The 26334-nt window shown below is 32.2% G+C and overlaps 1 protein-coding gene across 1 annotated transcript in view; it reads right to left on the reverse strand.

Annotated features, from left to right (window-relative positions):
- Positions 1-26334, reverse strand: part of Klhl1 (kelch like family member 1) — a 409920-nt gene that overhangs the window by 120808 nt on the left and 262778 nt on the right. Inside the window, exon 6 of the mRNA XM_047552871.1 lies at positions 1410-1596. Within this exon, the coding sequence (XP_047408827.1) occupies positions 1410-1596 (187 nt within the window). The remainder of the gene's footprint in view (positions 1-1409; positions 1597-26334) is intronic.

Here is a 26334-nt window from a genome sequence, read left to right on the forward strand (position 1 = left end):
CTTCAACACCCTTCTGCCATAATGTTCTGCCCCACCTCAGGTCCAGAGCAATAGAGTTGACCATCTAGGGCTCAAGACCTCAGAAACTGTGAACAGCAAACAAACTTTTCCTCCTCTTAAATTGTTCTGGTCAGGTCCAGCAGTGAGAAAACTGACTGAAACAAAAACTAACCCAAATGAATGAGATTCCATTGGCTTCAATGAAGTTTAGAGGCATTTCCTAATTTCTATAACAATGTATTCTATAGTTTAGCACCTTCTCCCAGTACCTTATTTTTTTTTATTAAGGAGTTATAGTCATCTCCTGCAATGTGATACATTTGGCCCCTTTATTCTCTTGATTTACTAAGTAACTATAAAGGAATTCTAGTTTCTTTAATTTTTCTAACTTACATATGTTAATACTTTAGTGCTCATTTTAATGTTATAATTACTAGAAATTAACTTCCTAGTATATAGGAGTTAAACTTTTCAAAAACAAAAGCCATGGGAACTATCAGTCGTAGGACATCTTTTTGACTGATAAAATATAGAAATATGAGTTCTTTCCTATTATATAATTAGTTTTTCTTTATATACTATTTTGGTATCTCCTGTTACAATAAGTTTAGTTACTTCATTTTGTTTCTTCAACAGCAAAATTCTTTCAAAAGAGGTCAAATATGTACTTATACTGTTGTCACCAATTACATTTTAGTATGTACTTGAAATATATTTTAGTTAATTATATTACTTTTTACATACAAATATATCAAATTATACTTTTTCATATTGTATATTTGTTCAACAAAAGGCAGACACACATAAGAAACCTAAAGAGGACAAATATTCATGAGATTAGTTTCCAATAACTATAGAAAAGTAAGGACAAAATATTTGAATGTGTGTGTTAAACTTTTAAACACTTCTTTTTGAAGGGTTAGATAAGTACACACATTAAATTCATGAAGTAAAACTACTACTGTTATTACACTAATTCATACTTGTCTGTTTATATGTCTGAATTCTATCTGAATGTCTCAGCTTCTCAAATGCAGAATCTTATCATCATTGTACTGCAGCAAGCATGTCCCTGACATATTGTGTTTCTTTTATTTATATCTAAAATGCACTTCTCAATATATGCAACAAATTGGCCTGTGTTTTCAAAGTTTTAATTCTTTTCTCATTTCATTTGAAATCTTGTATATAATGCACAAGAAATGAATAAAGAATTTAAAGATGAATAAACAGAAATGGAAAATACAGACCAGAAAAACAAATGGTCTTTAATTTTCCCTTAAACTTAAATCATAATTGTTAAAGTTAACTTTATGCAAGCATTATTGACTTATCCAGATTATAATAATAAAATAATAAGCCATGGTGTGGCACAGGGTTTGTCTTAATAAAGATCTAAAATTATATACCTTTGTTGTTATCCATTCCTCCTACTGCATACAGAGTTCCAACTGTAGATTTTCTGGGTTTAGTTCTTGGACTTTGCATTAAAGTTCTTCTTTCTGGCAGTAGATGATATTTCATTGCTTCCAGAATCAGCTTTTGACATTCCAAATCATTCTTAAATAGTGCATGGTTTTCTAGGTCAGCCAAGATCTGTGAATAATATGTAATCACTATTAATAATGATTTTAAAAAATAAGAATGTGGCATCAGTAATTAAAAATATTAAAGCCTATGATAGTACTCCTATAGTGAGAGGAGTAAGGAGTGTAGGAATTCATTATACTGACAAATAAATACAAATAAAATGCACATTTCCAAGAGGAATGCAGTACATATTTTAATTCAATATTGTCATGATCTTACTACTTATTGCAAAAAGTTCTAGAGATCAATTTTTCCATTTCCTTTCTTCTTAGAGAGTTGTTTATAAATCAAGTGCAATTGCTTATGTTATTCATAAACATGTCTGGTTAAGAATTAAATAACTTTCAATGAACTTATCATAAGTATTCACATAATTAAGATCTTTCAAATACAGTTGAATTCTATTCTAAATCCAAAGTAACTCCATGAAAATGTAAACAGTTTCCTCATAATAGCTCTTAAAGTATGGAAGGAATTTAAAAGCTGCTTATGAGGTAAAGTAATAGTTTCCAATAGTGAAAAATAAGAAATTTTAATGCCAAAAATCCTGCACCAAAGGGAACAATAGAGTAAAACCAGGAGTTTTAAACTATATTGTCTCTCTTTTGCTACTACAGGTTTTAGTGTCTATGAATCTTTTGTATACAACTTTTAACACTTCCAAATCTTTAATTTCCCTCTTCCTCAGTATTTGTTTAGATTCCGTTATTCCTTGAATTTTTTCAATCTTACTTTTTTTCATGAATTGCATTTCATTTTTAATGATACTGGTTTGTTATATATATATTTAAAATTAATGAGTTGAATATTTAACAAAGACTCACTGGTTTTTTCTTGTACATTGATAAGTAATTATACTACATCCATACACAAATGTTCATTAAGTGAATACATTAATATAAAATGGCAACATGTAATTAAATAAGTAATGTAACACTATAATTTTAACTTGAAATGAATTTACTTAACCTATTTATATTACTATTAGAGGAAATAGGAAGACTGTAAAAACACATAAAGGCTCATATATAAAAGGTATAAAAAATAACAGAGTAGATCTAAGTCAGAATAGGAGTATAATGTATTAGTTACTAGATGCTATGGAAATATGTAAGTGAAAATGTTTACATTCTTGGATCTATTTCTTTTCTTATATATGAAACACCAGCTGTCTTACTATCTTCTTTTATTCTGAACACTAAATTAAAAAAATAGTTTGGAATGAAATAGGTAATTGTTAATGAATTTTTTAAAGAACTACTATTTCAACATTTAGTAACAGTTTTTGCTCTTTATTACCAAAAAGAATATTTATTTCTAACATATATATCAAAATGTTTCTCTTGAATCTAAGCCTTTTCTTTCTATTTTTGAAAGAAAAATAATTGGGCTTTACAGTGATTAATGCATAAAGCTACATATATTTACAATGTATAAATTATTTTGTGATTAATTTATAAGTGAATTTATGATTGATTTATATATTTACAAATTTATATATACGATGTGCCCTCTCATAAATTCTTTTTTCTTTCCTTTTTTCATCTCTTTGGAAAAATTTGGGATTATCAATCATTAAAAATTATCACTGTATTTGGTGTTAATTATTTATAAAAAATATGTAGATGGGTAAGAAATTACAAATAAAAGAGAAAATTTTTTAAAAATTATGAGCTCTTTTCCATGTCATTTTTTCCTGGAAAACTATATTCTAGGATCAAAACAGTTTAACTTAAAACCTGGGTGATGGCTTTAGTTTTAGATAAGTTGATTAAATACTTTAAAGTTTTGATATATTAATGCAAAGAGTCATTTATATTAAAACTAGTTCATATACTATTCCTGATAGTTAGATAACTTTTAACTCAGGGCAGATTAATTGTAGCTTATAATTAACTTGACTTCTTTTTGGCTTTATCAGTATGACATAATATCAACACAAAATTTTAGTAAATGGAAACAGGTTAAATATCTAATATTTTAAAATTCAAAGATTGCATAGTAGTAATATGGAACCAATAAGTTATAATTTAATAGTTTAGCATTACCAACATACAAAAGTGTTCATATTAAATTCCAGTAAATGATCTCTTCTGAGGCTAAATCTCTTGAATTATTCCAGTGCTGCAAATCAAAAAGGTCAGATAATATTGGCTCACATTACAATTTTTATTTCTTTGGACAAGTTTTAAACAGTAGACTATTAGAAATTAATGAAATTCTTGAATAACTTTTAATTTTCAAAAATAAGAAAAATGCTACAAATATTAGTCATTGAAATGTTTCAAATTTTTCTTAGTTTTTAAAGTTTTATATATGAAATACACATAAGGAAATAGAGTATACTACATGTTACATGAGTTAAATGTTGTTTAAATGATAACATTTGCTAAAATAAAATAAATTACATGTTTAAAAAATTAGCCATCTGGATCATGTTTTCCTGTTCTAAGTTTTGTTGAGACTGAAAAACAAAAGTCCCTTTTTCAGTTAAATGATATGTGTAATACAAGACTACAGAGAAACAAGAATGTGCATGCAATAGAAAGATATCATTTCTTTCCCAAGAAATATATTTTGTTAAAATTCAGTAGCATGATATATACATTGATATTAAAGTTTAAGAAAACATCTGATTTGAGCTTCTATGGGAACACTACATAGTTACATACATCTAAACAAATGCAAAGATATATCTGACTTATTTCAAATTATTTATAAATAACAGCTAATTGTTAAAGTAAGTTAAGAAGTTAGGTGGAAATAAAGAATCAGGAGAGTCAACTTTTTAGTACCTAGTTTTATAATTTGTTTAAGTAATAAATTATAAATGGAAATGAACTACTCATTATTTACAAATGTATGCACAAGGAAATTACAATATGAATCATTTATTTCAAAGTATGACAAATAATATATGTAAATTAAAATATGTATTATGCTTCTATAAAATGGCAATGGTATTTAGTCCTTAAATGATATTTTTCTTTATATGCACCAAATGTTGTGTAAAATACCTGAACTTTGGCATACTCCTAACCATTTTCTCAAAGTCAGATATTTTGAAAGGAATTCAATTATTCATAATCATTGGTATGTATTGTTCTATATTTTAAAATTATTACTTGTAGCTATGTATTACTTATGGATACCATGAACACTGTTTGTGTTTCATTTCCTCTAACAAAATGTTTTAGTATTATTATTTTATCCCAAGTTCAAGTATAAATGCAGACTGTTTTTAAACTTCAACTATTTTTATATTTTCTTGGAATATTCCAAAAATAACTCAAATATGCTTTTTTTACCCATTGAAAAGAAGATAGTAAAAGTAATGTAGTTTTAACATTCTTAAATTCTAATGAATCCTAAGTTAATGTGATTTCTTCTTTGCTTCTCAAATTTAGAAAAAAATTGGTATTAGTTTATAAATAATAAAATACTTATAAACCTGCTCTGTTAGTCAGCTTTTCATCACTGTGACCCCCATACCTAACATGAACAAGTTAGAGGAGAAAGAGTTTATTGTGGGCTCACAGTTTCAGAGGTTCAGTCCATGGTTAGCAGACTCCACTGCTCTGGATCTGAGGGTAGGTCGAATATCATGACGGAAGGCCATGGTGTAGGAAAGATGTTCAGGTCATGAAAGCCAGGAAGCAGAGAAAGAGAGAGTGGAGCCAGGGACAAGATATAGTCTGAGGCTACACTACCAGTGACCTACTTCCTCCAGCCATGCCCCATCTCCCTATAGTTAACATGTAGTATTCCATTCAAATTATTATCCATCAAATGGGTTAATCCATTGGAGAGTTTACAGCTCTAGTTATCAAGTTATTTAATGTGTGAACATTCCTGTATTGCCTAATACATGAGTTTTAGAGGAACATTAAAGATTCAAACCAGAAAAGTTGTTTGTCTGCAAATATTTATATAATAATTGCAAATTAGAATTTTTCCCTTAGAATAATAAATATGAATACCATTTTGATAATCTTAACATAATTTAGTTTACAAATGAAAAGTCCTTGAAACTTTGTCAATATCAATAATTTGGATGTTTTCACACTTAGAATAATTATCAACTGCATCTTAAGTATTAATTTGGTTCTAAGCCTCAAAAAAGTATTTCATTATTTACAAATCTATAATGTTTCAGCATGTTCATTTTCTTAAAGAAAGACCAAAAATAAAATTTCTGTGACTCAATATGAAGGACATTATGGGGAACTATTAGCATTACATGAATTTCTAAGGGAAGAATCTCTGGATCCATGCCTTTCAGCTAAAGAGAAATAAGACATACTTTAGTTTTAGAAATTTGTCCTATGTAGAAATATGAAACAAAAAGTTTTGGAAATTCTCCACAGTCAAATAGGTATTTTGGAACAGGTAGTATGCACCCAAGACCTACACATCAGTTAGAGAAGTATAACATGGGCAGTGTCCACCAAGTACCTTAAAATAAGATTCATTGGTACAAAGTAATTCTGTGATACTTCAATGTCCATGGTTCTGCTATGTTTTAAAATGATAGCTTCTGTCTTTCTGTTATCATTAAATTATTTATCTTTACAATTACTTTTTAGTTCTGATGAGAGATCGATCCCTCCCTAGCTTATAGACAGCCACTTTGCTGTGTATTCACAAGAATTTCCCTTAGTGCATGGATGTGGAAAGAAATTTCTTTCCTCTTCTAAGAGCAATAATTCCATCATTAGTGCTTTATTCTCATCTAAACTTAATTACTTCCCAAAGGTTCTACTTCCAAATAGCATCACACTGGGAGTTAGGACTGTACCATGTGACTGCTAGTGGCTACAGGAATTCAGTCCTTACCAGTTCCTCAGTAATCCTAGCTAAGAATTCAATACCTGAGTACAATTTGACCAGAATTTAATTAATCATCCTTGAGTGTTAGTCAAGTTCCTTTTTTAATTCCTTATAAAATGTTGGTGGTTTTCTAGGGAATTGGATCCCCAAACAATTAATTGCAGGTTGTTTTGTTTTGTTTTGTGATAACCAGTATAACAGTAGACAAGAACTAGATATCAAAAGATCCCTCACTTCATGGTTATAAAGGAGATTTTTATATGCTCAGGACATATGGGGCAGTGCGTGCTTCTCTGTCCCTACATTAAACAATAGTGAATACGAAGTAAATATTTGATCCAGGAAGTATTTGCTCCTGGAGAATGAGACTGGGAACCACAAAAATAGCATGACTACAGCTTGTCCTTTAATACTACTTCAAGAGGCTCACCTTGCTGTGCATGCTGACCCAAAGTTATTATGATATAAACTCCACATAAGCCCAACACTCAAAGACTGCTTTAAAATAACCATACCCAAGAACTAGAATCATATAGCTATCTTGTGATTTCTCTGCAGAGGAAACACTAGGGTATTTGTTCTTTCATACTGAAAAAGGTATAATAAATACAATTTGTTTATAAAAAATTGTTTTGTGTTAACAATAAGTGCATTTCACTAAATATAGTTACAAATAAATTGCAATTCCAATGAATGTACTACTCAGAATAAAATTAAGCAGACTGAAAACATTCTTTTTGCCATTTTGCTATGCAATTTAATTTCCCAAAGTGTTTTACCTATTTATTTTCTGTAAAAATTTTAAGAAATAAAAGTTATTTAGTTTTTGGTATGGTTTACTCTGTGAAGAATTTCACTTTAAATATGAAATTGGATTATATAATTGAAATTGCAAGTATGCATAATTTCATTTTAGTTAGATTGTATTTCAAACAAAATTTCAAGTATATTTAATAAAAAAACTATTGTGATATTGTCTTTTAGAACTTATAATAATGCTTGCCCTTTGGACTATTATGTTAAAGTTTGACAGTAATATAATCATGTAGAGTTTGACGTGGAAACACTATTAAGTAGAATTTGTAATGGAATACTATATTGTTTAAATTCACATTTCATGTATTACTGCTTTCAAATTCTGTGGGTTGAAAGATAAGTAGATTTTGTAGAGAAATTCAAAATCGTAAACTATCAAAATTTGATGTTTGCCTTGAAAATGCAATGAAATATAGTTAAAGGAAAATACGTTTGTTAGAAAAGCAAAATTTTTGATGTTTTATAACCTATTTAGGTAAACTGAATGGGAAAAAAACTGTATCATATTTGGCAGCAAATATAAACAAAATTTAAAAAAATCTTATCTCAAATATATATATATGCATGTATAAATACATATATAATATATAAATGAATTAAAAATTTCCAGTGTTCCTATTTAATTATGTGAACATGTTAGGAAAATAAGGTATATAGCACATGCCACTTCTCTGTAGGCAATGTGTTCCTCTGTTAAAAATTTTTTTCAGTTAAGCAGTCACTTTGCAAATATGGTCTATCTCTCTATAACCTTGTTAGGTTTCCTCTGTGACTCAGTAAGGACTGCTGAATTATAGGATAACCCTGTAGCAGCTGAATAGAACATAACCAAGAAACATGAGAAAAAACTTATTATTTTGAATCTATCCCATTTTTTGATTCTTGCTTTTATTTCTTGTGCTTTGGGAGTCTTGTTAAGGAAGTCTGGTTCTAAGCCAAAATGGTTTAGATTTGGCCTGCTTTTTCTTCTGTTTTATGCAGGGTCTCTGATCTAATTCCTAGGTCCTTGATCCATTTTGAATTGAGTTTTGTACAGGGTGAGAGATAGGCATTTACTTTCATTTTGCTGAATATGGATTTCCAGTTTTCCCAGCACCATTTGTTGAAGAAGTTATCTTTTCTCCATTGATTTTGGCTCCTTTGTCTAGCATGAGATAATTTATTTATGTGGGTTCGTCTCTGTGTCCTCTATTCTGTACCATTGATCTACCTGTCTATTTTGGTGCCAATACCATGCTGTTTTCGTTACTATTGCTATGTAGTATAGTTGAAGTTCTGGTATTGTGATACCTCCTGCTTCACTTCGTTCTTCCTGCTAAGGATTGATACCTAACAGGGAGGGAGGAGTGAGGGAAGAATGGAGGGAGAATGCATTGTGTAGAGGGAATGAGGGGTGGGGAGGGGGCAAGGAGGAGAAAAGATAATGGAATGAGACAAACATCATTACCCTTTGTACTTGTATGTTTACACACAAATGGTGTGACTCCCTGTACAACCAGAGAAATGAAAAGTTGTACCCCATTTGTGTACAATGAATCGAAAAAGATAAGAAAAAAATGAGAATCATGTGTATTACCTTAAGAATTCACCAATGCAAAAAATATTAGACCAGTTTAACCATCATAGATAGAACTTTTGGTGTAGACTCTGTAGGACCATTCTAGCTACTAGAAAAGTCATGAACTTTCAATTAGAAATATTCTTTACGGCTATGCATTTGAAAGCATTATTCTTCTCCTCTTTCCCATTCTTTTTAAAGTTCCATTGGATTTCAGATTAACTTCACTTTGATTAGGAAAAAATTGCATTCATTAAGGCAATATTTAATGCAATATTTTATTATAATAAAATGACTTTGATTGTTGATGGTTTGAGAAGTTGAATCTCAGGCCCAAATTAGCTACATGTTTAGGAAAGTGAAAATCTGTGAATGTTTTAATTCTGTGTGCTGCCCAAAGACACTCTGCAAATGGCAGATTTCCATAACTATGTACCTGATTTCATTTCAAATGCTTACAGTAAATTAGAAAGCATGACTCTGAAAGTATTCCAAATAGGAATAGTTTTTAAATCTACATTTGCCTTGCTTTTTGCCAAGTTATAAAATAGAAAACAGAGTAAATTTCATGTCAATCAAGAAAATGTGTCTTCTTTTTGAAAACATTACATCAAGAAAATGCTTTTTGCCTAGAGTACATGTTATGATTTTCCTGTCTCATGTATATAGACCTTGCTTTAACATTGTAAATAACTCATTTATTTGTTTGCTTAAAAATAAAATGTATAATTTATTTTTGTTGTATCACCTATTCTTATTTGTCTAAGGGTACATGCTCTTAAAGTAAATGTTAAAAAGTATTTACATCATGATTGTGAATTATAAACTTTCCAAAAATATAAAGTAACATCATTAAAGATATAAAATCATAACATACTTCTATATTGTTAAAGCTTGAAATGTGAAAATATCTTTATATTAATCCATCCCTTAAAAAATACTGCATTAATGGAAATATAATTTGAATGGGAAGGTAATTAACACAAGCTGTACAAAGCATAGTATCTATACTTTTCATCTGGTCATGGGGATCTGTAGAAAAATGGAATGTAATATTGAATAAAAGCTGAAATAAAGAGATGTAAATATAAACTTACTATAGAACAAAGAAAGTACTACATTTTCCAATAATATATTCTTGGGCTAGCACAGTTATGAAAACATTTTCATTTTTACAACAAAATGACAAAATTTCATATACTTTATATCATTCCATAATATATCAAACTCTTATTTCACTATTGTCCTATGCTAAAAAAATAAACTCACATAATTAGAATCTACAAAATAAAATTGATTCATATTAGAAGTAACACTCCTTAGAGAAATGAGTTTCATACAGTTTTCAAGTTTTCTGCTTAAGAATAATAAATAAGGTAATGATAAAATGCTATCATATCCCATAAGCCATAAGAAAAATATTTTTACTTCAATGTCTGGGAATCATACAAATAAAATATATTCAGGCATTTGTATTATGCAGTTTCTAAGACATTTCACAGGGAAACAATAATCCCATTCAGTGCTAAACAAACCCTGAGCCTATTTATTAGTTAGTATAGCGTGCTGATGAAAGAAGTTTGATTTTCACAGAACTTTATAGCAACATGATGAATACAGAGTTCATGGGTAGAACAGTTTCACAAGGGAAAACAGTGCCTCATGCCTACAGAGGTTTTCTGTATATTTCCTCTCTTTCATATTTTGTCTGTGTTCAAAGGCATGAAGAGGGGAAAATGAATGATAATGTTGAAAATTTGGCAATGTTAGTTTGTTCCCCAGTGCTCAGAGATCTTCATCAGTGACTAATCCAGTATCTGCTGTGATTGGAACAGCTGCTTTTCCACCAAAGGATCTAGCTCAATCAAAGCTAGATTGTCAGTCTGTTGCCTGAAAGGAAACATCACCCCTGAGCAGACAGACTCTCTTATTACATTTGAAGTCCTATTAACCTCCCTTGAAAAGAATTTTGTCAAAGGGTAGAATAATGACATTTTAAGAGGCCAAAATATTTCCATGCCCATTTTATTAACATAATCACTCTTTTAGCTAAATTACTTGAGAATCTTATTTATATTTTACTATAAATGAGAAAAGTAGACGATAAAGATTTCTGGATTCTTTTCCTGTGTTCTCATTTCAAAAACAAAACGCAAAATGACTTATAAAACTTATATCAGATACATTTGAATGAGTCCTCCTCAGGTATTTGGGGAAAAAAGAAGAAACTGCATATGAAATAAGGATCAGGTTCATTAATTTAATTCTGAGTACAGAAATATTTGATTGCCTTCAGATGATAAATAATTGGCTAAGCTGACAATACAAATACAGAAGAATAATGGCATAATCAAAACAAGTAGAGCTCATAAGACTAATCCAAATGATAGTTTTTATTAGTGACAAGTGAAATGGGTTTTGTGCTGTTATAATTTATGAGTGACTTTTATTTATTTAATGTGGGTTTACAGTTTCATAGTTTGAAAGCTCAGAATTTCTAAAGCTGAAAGAAATGATCCTATACTCTGCACAAATATTATCTCCATTCTGAACAACTTTATTGTATTCCCAATTAATTGCTGGACCTTTCATTCATTCATTCAGAAAAATTTAGACAGCGCAGATTTTGTTCAAGGTACTATTAGGTCCTAGATACCAGCAGTCTTGTTTGCCACTAATTCATTTAAGATCACCTTAGAATATTTTCTTTAATTTATTCATGTTTACACTATATTTAAAATTGTGCATTACTTTTTGTTTATAAGAGATTATTCAACCTCCTTTGACTATATGCTAAAAATTTTACTCTACAATTTCATTTTATCTAGTCATTCATTTTCTCCAAATCCCTAAGGCACATTATATTATATTTTATATTTTAGTTATTGATTTCTTCCCACTCATCAGAATACATTATGCAACTTCCTTTTTCTTTTTCTTATGCAACTTTCTTAATCCAAACCCTTATCCTTACTGCCTCTGTCTCTCACTCTCTCTCAAATGTAAATATTACCTTTTCCCTCTGGAGCCTCTATTAAAATATGACCCAATCTTCAGAGTCTAGTTTAAGGTACTGTTACTTCAACAAGGACCGAATGAATTGCACAGGCCTCAGTCAATAAAATTTACTTTTTAAAAAAATCTAGACTTTAGTTATTATGTATATAAACAATTAAGGGCTTGTTATACATGTTAAATTATAAACCTTTAGAAAATCATTAAAAAATATCTGCTATATCTTGTCTGTTACCTCTGACAGGGTTACGGGTCCTAGGACTCACTAAGAACTGCTTAAATGAGTGATCATTTGCTATTATTAGTTTGTATACTAATTTACTTTAAATAATCTATTCTATATTGAAGTCTGAAAATATATACATATTCAATATCACATCTCAATTTCAATGTATAAATTAATCACCATCAGAAACATTTTTCTTTGTTAAGAAACATCTTTGCTCACCAATCACTGAATGTCTACATTTTTAAACAGTTTATCCCAGAAACTGGTCATAGAATGTTTATTTCAAGTCATAGTCAGTAGAAAAAAATCCACTAGAGAAAAAAAAAAATTAACTCTTGGACATTGCTGTAAGGTGTTTTGACAATTAACTAGGAAGTATTATATATGGATGCTCCACTGACCATTCAAACTCATATATTTAAATCTGAATTTCTTCCCAGAACCATTTCCCTTCTGCATTTGGTTTGTCTTCTTTTTTAAATTAATGACTTGGAATATTTCTTTGCCCCCATATCTATTGTAAGCTATTTGCATTTAAGCTGCTTCAACAACAATGGAGAATATACTATATGAATAAATGAGCATTACCAAAATTTATTTTCCTTCCCAAGATCTCTTACTCAATAAATATTTTATTAGAAAAATTCCTATCTCCTCGGTCAACCTAACAACTAAAGTTACCAAATATTGTTAATTATTATAATATTGCCTAGGATCCTTCAATTTCACTATTCCTTTTGCATTCCGAATACAATATCACTAGACAAAATTCTTTAAATCTTTTCTGATTTCTTAGAAAGATTAACAATTTGAGTTATTATTGTCTCTTACATGAAATCATATGCAGAATTCCAAATTCTCCCACATAGTGTCCCAAAACACAACTTCACTCTTCATCATGCTGCCATGTTTTAATCAACTGCAAGATTGTGAAAGTATTTCCAACTGAGATCTTAAACACCTAGTTCGGGCTGATTTTTCATTGTAGTTCCAAATCAACCATCCACTTTGACAAGGCTATTCTATTTACTCTCCTCCATAAACATAATTTCTTTATTATGCTTTTAATATGTTTTTTTTCCCTTAATTTGAACTATCTTGACTGACTCCTAGTCGAATATACTTGTTGCACTCTGTTTCTAAAGAACTTTTGAAGATGTTATTGTTTTTAAAAATCTATAATTGGATCTCCATAAGAAAAGCTCCTATTTTTACTTTTTTCTGTAACTTACTTAAAAATTATTTAGTATTGTGTGGTTTATACTTAGCAGACACCAGTAGAAGAATATGTATATGTATATGTGTGTGTGTGTGTGTGTGTGTGTGTGTGTGCGCGCATGGAGTACTGGAAATCAGAAACCTAGGGTGCTTTACCACTAAGCTACACCCCCAATCCTCCTTTTAAAAACAAACAAACAGAAAATTGAGACAGGGTCTCCTTAAGTTGAACAGGTTGGCCTCAAACTTTATTCCTTCTACCTCAGTTTCCCAAGTAGCTAGGATTATAGGCATGCATTTACTATGCCCAACTTGTTTTTATCTTTTTTATGGTTTTATATTTGGCAGTCTCATTCTTAAATATTAAGTGTGCTTATTTGAATATTAAAGGAAGGAGTGTGGAGGAGCATATATTTATAACATTCCATTATTTTAATCTTATTTTTCAGTGGATAATTGGAAAAAAAGATATTCAAGTGTGTAGATTCATCATGAGGGACCACTGTGTTTATGCTGCCTTTAACTCATTCACAAAATAATTCTCCACTATCAATACAGATCATAAGAATTATAAAGTCATTTTTACTAAGTTAGGGGTCAAATACAGACTCAAATTCAGAAGCATATTGAGTTACATTTTTCTGTTTTTTTTCTGAGGACACTGTGAGACTTTTTAAAGTGACATCTGCACACTTGGTAGTACTGGATTAATTGAAGATATTCTTGACCTTTGAGTTGTATGAAGTAGTAATTTTTAGCATGTTGAATATGATTAGGACTATTACCTCTGCTACAGCCTGTATCAGAGGGAGATATCTAAATTCCATTATTATTACTGTTGTTATTTAAAATCCCATTATTAATCTTCAAAGATATTATAGTTGAGAGTATTAGCATAGTGTTTGATAAATATTTTGATATATCATTAAAATTATAATCTTTTCCTCAGAATCAAATTAATAGATATTTGTATTTGCCTTGCTGTTTCTTTTTTCTGAACACCCATTTCTTTCCTAAAGAGGTTTAGCATGCTTGCATGTACCTAGATTCCATTAAAGCTTTTCCTAGCCTGAACAAGTTTTCAAGTTGAAATTTATGCCTAACTTTCTGAATCATGCTTTACGGAATCACTTATGTGTCCCTAGCTACCAAAACTAAAAGGATCAATCTTATCTAGAAAGTCATCTTAAAAACATTTAGTTAATGTCAGTTTCACTAATATTTTGTAAGAAAAATTGTCTCAGTACGATTTATTATTACCTGAAATGGATAGATCATATTCTAAGTAAGTGTGTCATCCAATCATAATTCAAATGCAAACCATCTGTGCTGAAAGAATAAAATGTATTATGATACATAGGGTCATCCTCTATTTATATGACTTTTACACAAGACATTGTTCTAAATTAAGAGATACTAAACACAGTTTTAAACTGTAGCTAACAAGGGAAAGGTACTAAGTGCAATGCTCATTCTTAAACATTACCTTCTGTGAGAGGGATGAACTTTCAAACGGCCTTCACACTATATTCAGAGGTAACTGCCTCAATCAGTTAAAAGGCATATGCTGCTACAAGAAAGATTAAAAATTCTTCCTTTACTTCTCCCACATTTGATCTTAGAGAAGATAATTCTGGTGGTAGAAGGACCTGGAAATATTTTGACATAAGTCTTCAGGATAGTAATCAAAGAGACAGAATTTAGTGGTAATGCAGTCTATGTGGAAAGCTGGAGTCCCTAATTTCAATAATAATGTGGACCTCACATTAAACGTGCTTTGCTTCAGCCCCATCTCAATCATTTTAACTAATCCTTTTAATTTGTCTCACACTAATTATAAGGTATCAGTCAGTATTTTGCTTCCTTCATTTCACTAAGAGAAGATGGAGAAAGAATTTTAATCACTTCATATTTGCAGATTTCCAGTTTTCTTTAGATTTATTCTGATCAAAGCCCAACATACCTCTTTTGATCATCATCAGTGAAATAAGTTCCTGTGAAAACATCAAGGTAGATGCATCTTGCAAGTCAATAAGGGATTAAAATTATTCTCCCACGTAAACCTAATTCCACTGGGCATACACTTTTGAGAGTTTTTAAAGTTTGGGTATGAAATGAATTGCTCAAACATCTTTACTGAAAAGATTTCAGGAATAAAAGAAATATAATTTTATTAATCTTAATACTCAGGGCACTAAAAGAGATGGGAATGTGTCAAACCTTATGTCAGATACTTTGGAGTATGCAAAAAGCAATGCATTGGTTCCTAATTTCAAGTGATTTATAATATATTTGAGCATATGGTTATTATTTTCCAGTAATTACAGTTAAGCAGCAATATAACAAGCTGTGTGTGAAACAGCTTCCTATGTCTGCATCTGAAGCACAGTTTTCAGTTGGTTGACTTCTTTAAACCAAAAATTTTTAAACTACCTACTCTTTTTTGCTCTTTATACGTGGCCTGCCTGAACTTTCATAGCAGTTGAAAGTCATTGCAAACAGTTCCATTAATCACTGTAATGTGTAGATCCATGCTGGGAGGTAATTACTTAAAGTGGTATTCAATAGCATACATTGTAATTTAAATTGCTTAACACAGGAAGTAATCGTATTCTCACCATGCCATTCACAATGTCATGCTGGAACAACTAAAGTAGTTTTCCTTTAATAAGTCTGGGTTGGGTATTTTGTTTTTTATTTGGTTTTGCTTTTGCATCTATATTTCATTTCTGAAAGAAAGTCAATACAATTTCTTCAAAATATGAAAGAGAATAGGGTGTGGGGCCTATTCTTAAAAAACTTTTTAATAGAGAAACATATGGCCCCCACCCGGGCTTTTCTCTTTCCTTCTGTTCTGCTACTTACATACATGTGCAAAGCCCATTCCAAGTACAATTAAAGGGAATTCTTTACCTGCTCAGCAAAAGACAAAATCCATCCTGACCATACGGGGCAAAATTTAATTTTTAAAATGACTGTGATTTTTTAATGCGTATAATTTTTTATTTCTGCCGAGACCAGTGCAGCCAAATTTATGGTTCCGGTGAGGGGTTCAGGGGGATTTTAGAAAATAAAGACTACTGAACACAGATTTTGAAGATTGAGCGGGGATCAGGTGGAGCTCTGCTCTCTGATGGAGATGCAGATATAAAGAGTTATGCCAACAATCTTTTCTATTTACATGTCTCATTATCAGGTTAGACTATGCAAGCATTATTCTTTGTATTCAGGAAAGTTACAGAAACTAGGACATCTATGCAGCTTTTCTGCAGTTGCCATCCACAGTTGCAAAGTGCAATGTTAGGAGCTTTGTGTAGCTCTCAAGAAAGTCCATTGTTAAAAGTTACTACTGACTTTACAGTAAAGGGAGGAGCAGAACTGGTGAAACATGGTAAAGAATTCCTTCCTTCTCAGAGTTATTGTTGAGAACAAGGTGACATCTGTGCAGGCAAGTTGTATTAACAAGCCATTTTGGGAACTTGCCCATAAACCCCCCCAGGAAAGGGCGCTCAGGTGCTACCCTCAAGAGCCAATACAAGACAAATAGGACATACTGGGCCCCCGGGGTTTATCAAGGCTGTTAAGAGAAATCTGTCTGAGAAATGGGCAGTTTCCCGGGAACCTTATCTATCAAGGACAAGGGGGCCTAGCCCCTTCATCTCCTCATCTCCTGCATAGTTTACCCCCTCCCTCCTCCTTTCTTCTTCCAGGACCATTCAGTTCTGGCAGGACCCAATGAGAATCAAATAGATTGGAGGGACCCAACAAAAGAGGACAAATGTTTAGCTGTTCAAATGTTAACCAATAATATATAGGTCTTTGTGTGTGAATGCTTGAAATAGAGTGCTTTCTCACCCCTCGGGGCCGCTCCCCACTCAGCCATTGTAGTGGTCTGAGAGGCTGGTTGCGGTCCAAGCTCAAGCTTGCAATAAAACCTCGTTGTGTGTCTTGCTTTATCGTGTGTGCACTTTGACTCTCTGGGGATCAGTCAATATTGAACCCCAATACTATGTGCCTGAGATTAAGGTCAGAGCTGATAGGACTCTTGCACAGAGATTCCTCATGCAGGGCAATGCCACAACAGCTAAGCATCATGTGTCCTTGCACAAGAACATTCCAGGCACCATGCATGCCTCAGCCATGAGGTCATCAGAAGCCCCCCAATCTCAGTCACAGCTCTCCCATCCTCTGTCACCCCTGTCCACAGATTTCTATCTTGTCATCAACTATTAAAAACTCAGACCTTTCAGAAAGGCTAAGAAATTAAGAAGGGTTATATTTTCAAGATAGACTATGGTTATTAGATATAGAAATTTACATAAATATATTCCTATTTGTAATTTGGTTATTTTCTGTGAAATTATAAATGCTGCTAAACATTTAATACTATTTGTATTTATGAGACTTTTTTACTAACAGTTTTGCTCAAGTTCCTAAAACACAGTTATAACTGGATCACAAATTGTGGTTTTAGTATGTCAAATCTATAAGTTTTTGCAGTGAAACATTGTCACTTATCAGAGTTGGAAAAAGAACTTGGGAAAATTCTTAAAGTTAAGATGCTGTGTCTGCTCTCTGAAGTGTCCATATTTTGACATAGCACTAACTGGAAATATTAGACATGCTTTTTATAAGAAGTAAATTATTAGGTATGAATACTTATAAGAAATAGTTTATTTATAATAATTGTTATAAGAATATATATGTATGTACATATATACAGATGATATAATATATATGAAATATTTATAATCATAGCAGATGGTATTAGCAAAAATATGCTATGTTTGGAACTGAGAAATTGTCAATTATTAAAGCTAGGTTCCAGTCAAGAATCATAAAATAAGCTGCCTACTGGTGAGAATGTGGAGAAGCTGTTTATCAGAGAAACATCAGAAGCCTTGCTAGTTTAAATGTTTTATCACTAGTACTCTTAGTAATGATAACAAATTATTGGATGTCCATGGGTCTAGTATTTTTTGCACAGCTTGTGAGCAGAAGCATACAGGCATTCATAGCCATTGTCTGGGACAACCATTTGAAGAATGAATAGAAAAAAATCTTCAGAAGGTGAAAATTGTCTCCCTTTGGATTTAAAGAGAGATTTGCTTACTACTGAGAAAGACAGAGAGAGAGAGAGAGAGAGAGAGAGAGAGATGCATTTCTACAAGGCAAGGGGCAAGCATACCCACAGTCCATTATTAGAAATTGCTCAGGTTCCTAAGGTTCAGGAGCCAGACACCCAGGGGTGGAGAATTGTGGGTGCAAGCTGATGACTGTAATTGGGTTGGTCAAACTTTTGACCATTCTGTTTTAAAGTAACTTTCTCACAATGAATCCCTTTGATGTAAAAACATATATAATAAGCATGCAGAGCCAATTCATTGTCAGTCTTCCTCCATCGGAGGTCAGATGGACCACAGGGTCCTGCTTTCTCTATTTTCTCTATTTCTGTGTTTCTTCATCTTTTTTCCAACCCCCTCATCAGCCCAGTTCAGGGAAACTGAGTAAACAAAGTGGTGCTGGACACAAGAGTTAGCACCTTGGAACAGGAACCCAGAATGCTCATGGGAACTTTAATTTGTTAAGGTGAGTGGGACGCTCCTCAAAAAAAGAGGACCATTGATTAAAGGAAGGGGAGGAGTGAGTTGATATATAGCTCTGTAAAAAGCACAGGATATTCTAATTCTAAAGAAAGAGAACATTATGCTACAGTGCTTAAGAAATCATGGGGTAGCCCCATAACGAAGGTACAACTGGAGCAGTTTTTGGAATTTGTTATTAAAACTTCTTTATTTCTTTGAAGAGGGAGCCAGTGGTAGATGTAGAGATCTGGGAGGAGCTTGGCAAAGAGCTGCATGTTAGATATGCAACTGAGCAATCAGGCAAGATTTCCATGGAAACTATTTCTTTGTAGTCCATTTCTGGTTGTAAGAATGAAGGTAAAGGTTAGAAACAGCTAACAAAGAGTCTGGAACCAATTTTACCTTCCCCCCCATGGCCAGCCTCTGTCTACAGAGAACAAGTGGGTGGAGCCCTGGGTCAAGTTACTGCCACCACTGCTGGCTTGGTTGGCTTGCTGAGGCAGAGGGTAGGGGGTTGTGTGGCACTGTCTTCTTTGCTCAGCGTTATGGATCCAAGCCTATTGAGAGAGAATAGGAGATGTCCAAAAAATGAGACCTTTTGTTAATAAGCTTCTCTCTAATCCTGCAGTGCTGGAGAGAAAAATGGAAAGATTCTAAATGTGTAAGTTTTCCTTTTATTAAGAAGTTTTTCTGAGGATTTCACAGGGTCCCACATTCTTTAAATATCTGGACTCTAATCTAAGCCAAAAGTGCACTCAGATTTAGTAAAGATGTTTTGCATGCTCTTCTAGAAATTGTGCCCTGTAATTTTTTCTTCTTCTTTTTTTTTTTAATAACTCCCATTTTAAGATTCTATATTTTGGGGCTCATGATCTTATGGTGAATTCACATTTGATCTTGCATGCCTAAAGTACAGTATTTTCCTAATTGTTTTATTTAACTATTGAGGTCTTTGCACTATGTCTTTGCTCAGAGGCAAATTTTTTAAGAGTTGACTCTCAAATACATTAAAAAAATTTCCTCTTAAAATTCTAAAAAGGTCATAGATATGGTGGTGATGAGAGTGGATCTGATAGTCATCAGGACAAGTAGCCATCTGAAATTTTTTATTTCAGTGTCCTCCTGTCTGTTAGATTTTATACCTAACATTTTCAACTGTGCAGGTCTGTCCTATATTTAAGCCATAATGTGAAAGTCTGATTGGCTTTATTTTAATGTCTAACAGGTTAAATCTAGTAGCAGCTTTAATAAACATCTGTAACATTGCCTCCTACCTGTGGAACTCCACTTGCAAAAAGTTACAAAATCTTTGTTTTTTGTCTTTTATGTGTATGTGTGTACATTGGTGTCTTGCATTTTGTCTGCATATGTGTTGTATGTTTATATTGGCATATAAATAAATGAGCATTCATAAATTTAAATTTAAATTAATACTGGATTCAAGAATTTTTAAATTTACATGATTTAAAAGTAAGGGCAGAGTAAATTGGGTAAACAGATAAAAATAAAGATGTCTTCACAATTATTAACTTAAAAGTTTTTTAGGTGATCAGAAAATGGTGTTAATTTCTATAAAATATTAGAATATAATATCCATTGTTTCTAGGATTTTTCTTCAACAAGAAAAAGATGGCTGATACTGTTAACTAGTCTAATACCTTGGTTTTCACAATTTGAAATAAATAAATTAGATTTAACACAAATTGGATTATCATAAATGTGTTTGTTATAGATCTGAATGATTTACAAAGGTAAGGTGCCAAAACATTAACTTCTAAATATAACATGAAGTGCTCTTAATCTCATAATTCCATAAGGAAATATATTTAAACATTGGATCATAAATTGGTAAATGACAAAGATTTAAGATTGCTTCATCAGTGTCTTCACTGAAAATAAGTTTACTAAGAGTTAATATTTTAACAAGTATAATTCCATATGCAAAGGGCACCAAAATGTTCAATTGCAGTACTCTCAATAACATAAAAGCATTTTATCTTATTAAAATGGAGTAATTTGTCTGAATTCAGAATTTCATAGGATTGTGTCAGAATATAAATTTTAAAAAGGGATCAACAGCTACGAAAGAGAAATAAGAAAGTTCTAGGTATGGAAATATATCTTAGAATGGAAAGTAGGAGGAAAAGAAAACATTTCTGAGTGAGAAAGTCTTTGTGTGATCAAGTAAAGTTGTAGAATGTCTAAGCAAGTTACAAAAATTTACCCCTGTGAAGGGTAAATTTCAAAGTGTGTGTGTGTTATTAAATTGGTTATATATATACATATATATACATGTATATATATATGTGTTATTAAATTGGTTATATATATATGTATATATATATATATATATATTTATAATAAGCAATTAACGATATTCAAGGCTTTTCCTAAGATCAAATACTAACATACTGGTATAAAACAAAGTATAATCTATGTTAGAGCCATGGTTTTAAAGGAATTAGGGTCTATACAACTCTGGTTAAACAACAACTGTTATTTTAGTATATCATGCTATATTACAGAGTCTAGATATCTTTTTCAAAGCTAAACTTGGTTAATATAAAACATCAATGTAATTGTGCTATTCATGATTTCTTGGAATAATAATTGTATTCTTAATTCCCAAATATACAAATTTTTAAAGTATAAGATTTGAAAGAACATTTACTAAGCTGGTGTTCTCCAAACTAAAATTGTCTGAAATGGTAAGTTTAGACTTACAACAATAACAAATTTAATTGGGGATTTATTTATATCATTTAATGTTTTGTAACTGGACCTGTTATCAATTAGAAATATGTAAAATTTTATGTTACTTTTTACACTGGGGTAAAAATTTAAATGTATTTTTAAAAGATAATTAGATCCTTATCTGTTTAATGTTAATACTGTGAAACATTAAAACATTTTGCCACTTTTCCACAAAAGGGAGTTAAACACTTGCTTAGCTTTTGTTTGATTCATGTTTCGAATGTGGTGTTAAACTGTTTTAACACATTCATATAGACTCAAGAAATGATATATAGAAAATTTAAAAATAATACTATTTTTAAAAGAGACTAAAATCATTTTCAAAAATAAAACACCATACCTTAAGATTTGGCAAGAGGCAACCTCACCTAAGTTAAGACTCTGCCTCTCATCTTATTTCATGTTAAGATAACCTTTCAAGTTCATTTAAAATTAAATTTAAAAAATAGATTTTGTTTACAAAAATCACTGTGATCTTAAACAAAAAAATATAGCTAAGCAAAAATATGAGATTATAAAAAATTTTGTTCCTTGGTTCACAGATATTATACAAACTAAATATGTTTTTACTCTTGTTAATTTCATTTTGTATTTTCCTTGTAAACTTTAACTGTTGTCTGTTAGTGCTTTACAGAAGTACAACTTTCAATAAAACAACCTAAGTTAATTTGAGATAATAGGCCATTATCTAAAGACAGACAGAATGTAAGGTTAACTTTCAGTAATAATACTGATCCCAACTAAATAAAAGGGGTGACTGACTGTAAAGTTATAGACATTAAAATTAAAGTCTAGTACTCTTACTTTAAAATTGGTGAAACTGACTTGTTGGATGTTTAAAACTAAAGCTTGGAGATTAAAGTTAATGAAGTAAAAGAGTCAAGAAAAAAATACGCAATATTTGGCTCTGACCCTTTGAATCAGCTTGAACCCAGGGAATAAGGGGACTTCTCTACAGGCTTGCAACTCTAAGCCACATGACTTCTTGATCAGGGGGATCCATGTGACCCTGTAGAACAGAAAGTTAATCAGTGCACATGGTGCAAAAAAGGAGAGTCATTGGAGAAGGGAGACATCCTTGATGCTTCCAAGGGAAGTCACATCGTCAAGGAGATGCCCACCCATCCTGGCAGATTGCACTAAAGGAGCTAAGAGGCTGTTCAAGTTCCCAGGAGTGATCCCCTGAGGCAACTCAACTGATTTTTTTTTTTTTTTTTTTTTTTTTTTTTTGCGGTGCTGGGGATTGAACCCAGGGTCTTCTGCTTGCAAGGCAAACACTCTATCCACTGAGATATATCCCCAGCCCTGATTCTTAAAAAATAGATAGGAATGAGGTCAATTTTACCAGCTTGGTCTTGAATACCTAGCAAAAACAGTTATAACCAAAGTATGGCCATTCCTGGGAATTTGAAAGAAAATAAAATAGTTCTTTTAATAGAACTTAAGACATATGGTGCCCCCAAATTCTGACACATTTTTCCTTTGTGAGGCTCATATTTACCTCTATCTCTTTATCAGGGAAGAATGTTTCTTCTATGTCAATCAATCAGGACCGGTAAGGGATAAGGTTAAATAACTACAGGACAGATTGAGACCAGATTATGGTAAAGAGGGCTCACTCATCCCTTAAGTTACAATTTAAAAAACAAATTAAGGGGGAGATAGAACCCCACAAAATTGTTTGGATCATGCTATTTTTGTTTTACATTTTTAAAATTGTGATGCTGAAGGTTGTACTGCGGCAGAGCACACATGACACCCACTACAGTAGGTCTGTCAGGCCTGGTCTGGTGGAGAGACTTATAAACAGGACAATAGAATGGACCAGATCTGGTGATAATGTGGGGAAGAGGCCATGCTTGTGTCTTTATAGAAGTTGTGGCTTATCCCATCTGAGTACCTGAATGGGCCATCCATCATCATCATGGAGGTTCAAACAACTTAAGCTCAAACCAGAGGTGTTGATCCCAACCCCCATCAGGAACAAGAAGCTGAGAAGGAAGAAGAGGAAGCAAAGAAGACTCCATGGACCCAGAATGCCAATCTGCCAATGTGAGGACAACTGAAGAACTTGACACATCAGACTGAACAGTTAGTCAAATAGCAGGGAAGGGAAGCCCTAAGTCTCCACCATGTTTGTGGATTCAGCATGGCTTGCCAAACAAACATTTAAGGATGTAAATGGGTTTAATCTTTGGAATATGTTAAAACATTCTGGGTGGTACATTTTTGGGAATATGTGTTTGCTCCTTAGTCTCTTTTTGTGTTATAACAACAAGATGCTGTTTCTTCTGGAAAGAAATCTGAGAACTCCAAATAGCCCATAACTTGTACGTAAATAAAAAATAAAGGGGGAGATGTTGGGAGTGGCAGATGAATTTTGGGTCTTTGAACTGCTCAGAGACACAGGCTGACCCTCCCTTATTTTGATACAGGGTCTCCTAAATTGCTGAGGTTGGTTGTGAACTTGTAATTCTCCTGCCTCACCTTCCCAAACTGCTGGAATTAAATGTGTGTGCCACAGCGCTTTGTGTATCTATAGCTATTTTGATACCAAAACAAACTGTATTTCTATTATCAATATGTAACTCACACACATACACATATACACACATATAAATATGTATTATCTATACATACACAATAGTATCCCTTATCTGAGGGTGATAAGTTTCAAAACCCACAGCCTGAAACCATGGATAGTACCAAGTCTTAGGTATGTTTTCTTTTTTTCTCTCCAAACACACATGCCTACTATAAAGATAAATCTATAAATTAGGCACAGTAAGATATTAACAACTCATAATAACAGAGCAATTATGATAATATACCTTAATAAAAGTTATTTAAAATTATGCATTGTTAATTTCTTGCATTGTCCACTTAATATTTTTGGACCATGGTTCACTAAGGGTAACTAAAACTATGAAAAGTGAAACGGGCTAAGAGGGAACTATTATATCTCACAACTGTTTGTTTGCTTTTAAATAATAACTTTTGTATAAACAATAAATAGCTACTTTTTAATTCATATGACATAATCAAGCCATTTTTTCCCAAAATACATCATTTCTAGTCAGAGTATTATGACTCTTGAATCAGAAGCAAAAAATATTAATTCTTAATTATTTTTCCCTAGTATCTGTGAATACTTAGGCAAGAGACAATTTTCTGAGTTAAAGTAGCTTAAAAAGGAATCACAACAATCTTCTTAATGTAGAGATGAACATTAAGAATATTTAAACATAGTGTTAAATTTACCGTCACATTGTACAAATAAATTTAAATTTATTGTCACATTGTTTCAACACAGAAGCATTTCCTACAATCACAGCCCTGCCCTTCATCCACAGAGAATCTTCTACTACCACCTTCCTCCCGTTCTTTGTGTTTCAACCCTCACTTCTGGGTACTGTGAACAGGTTCCCTTTCTACTGTGGGAGACTGCTCTGAAAATTTCCCTGTTTACTTCCAAAATGTTCCTTCAAAGGGACTCTTCAGTTTCCTTCACGTTTTACATCTTTCTAGTGTTTTACTCAGTTGATCATTTCTTTTTTATTCTCTTAAAATTCTCTTTCCTTGTATTTCTTTAAAACACTTTTTGAATTTCGCTTTAGAATATCTTTCCAATGCACTCATCATGTACCTTCACCTTCACATCTCTTTTCATCTTTTTCATGCTTAAAACTTCTAAATCACACACATTGCCCAACTTATGCAAGGACATAATACAGGTTTCACACATTTCATGAGAAATCTCCATGACTCACTAATGAATCTATCCACGAGTTGAAATGCAGGCTCTGGAGAGAGGCATCCTGTTTCCAAATCTCAGTCAGTCCCTCACCAAGTTTTGGAATGTAAGTGAGAATAATTTGTGTCTTGAATTGACAAATAGTATGTGAACAATTAGTTCTATTATTACATATTCCAAATATTTAGGTATCTTCTAAATTTCAAACATTTTGCTCTTCTCTGTGCTAAAAACCTTACCTGCTGTCATGCAACCTGCTACTACACTATAATCTCATATAATACATACTACTCGTTTTCCCCCTAAACTTCTCTATTTTCATCATTCATACATGGAATCACATGTAATATTAATTATAGAACAAAGGCAAGTAAACATACAGTTGAATTTTTTCCCTTTACCTAATCTGCTACTTCTATCCTGATAATATTTTTTCTATTTTATTCCGTAAAATTTTATATTAATCCTTTTCTCTCCCAAACTTATTTGCTGCCTATTATGGTTTGGATGTGAGGTGTCCTCCAAAAGCTCATGTGTGAGACAATGCAAGAAGGTTCAGAGGAGAAATGATTGGGTTGTGAGAGTATTAATCAGTGAATTAATCCCTGATGGGATTAACTGAGTGGCAGCTGGAGGCAGATGGGGTGTGGCTGAAGGCAGTGGTTAACTGGGGTCATGACTATGTGGTATATACTTTGTATCAGGAGAGCAGAGTCTCTCTCTCTGCTTCCTGATCATGACATGAGCTGCTTCCCTCCGCCATGATGTTCTGCCTCATCTTGAGCCCTGAGGAAAGGAGCCTGCTATCTATGGATTGAAACCATGAGCCCTCAAATAAACTCTTCCTCCTCTATGGTTGTACTGTTTGGGTCATTTAGTCATAGCAGTGAAATTGCTGACTAAAATACTGTCCAAGCACAGCAAAATTTATGACTTAACTTGTCTCTGTTTCCAACTTTCTGCATGTTGATGGCCCAGTTAAACC

The sequence above is a fragment of the Sciurus carolinensis genome, chromosome 5, assembly GCF_902686445.1.
Source record: "Sciurus carolinensis chromosome 5, mSciCar1.2, whole genome shotgun sequence".
NCBI lineage: Eukaryota > Metazoa > Chordata > Mammalia > Rodentia > Sciuridae > Sciurus > Sciurus carolinensis.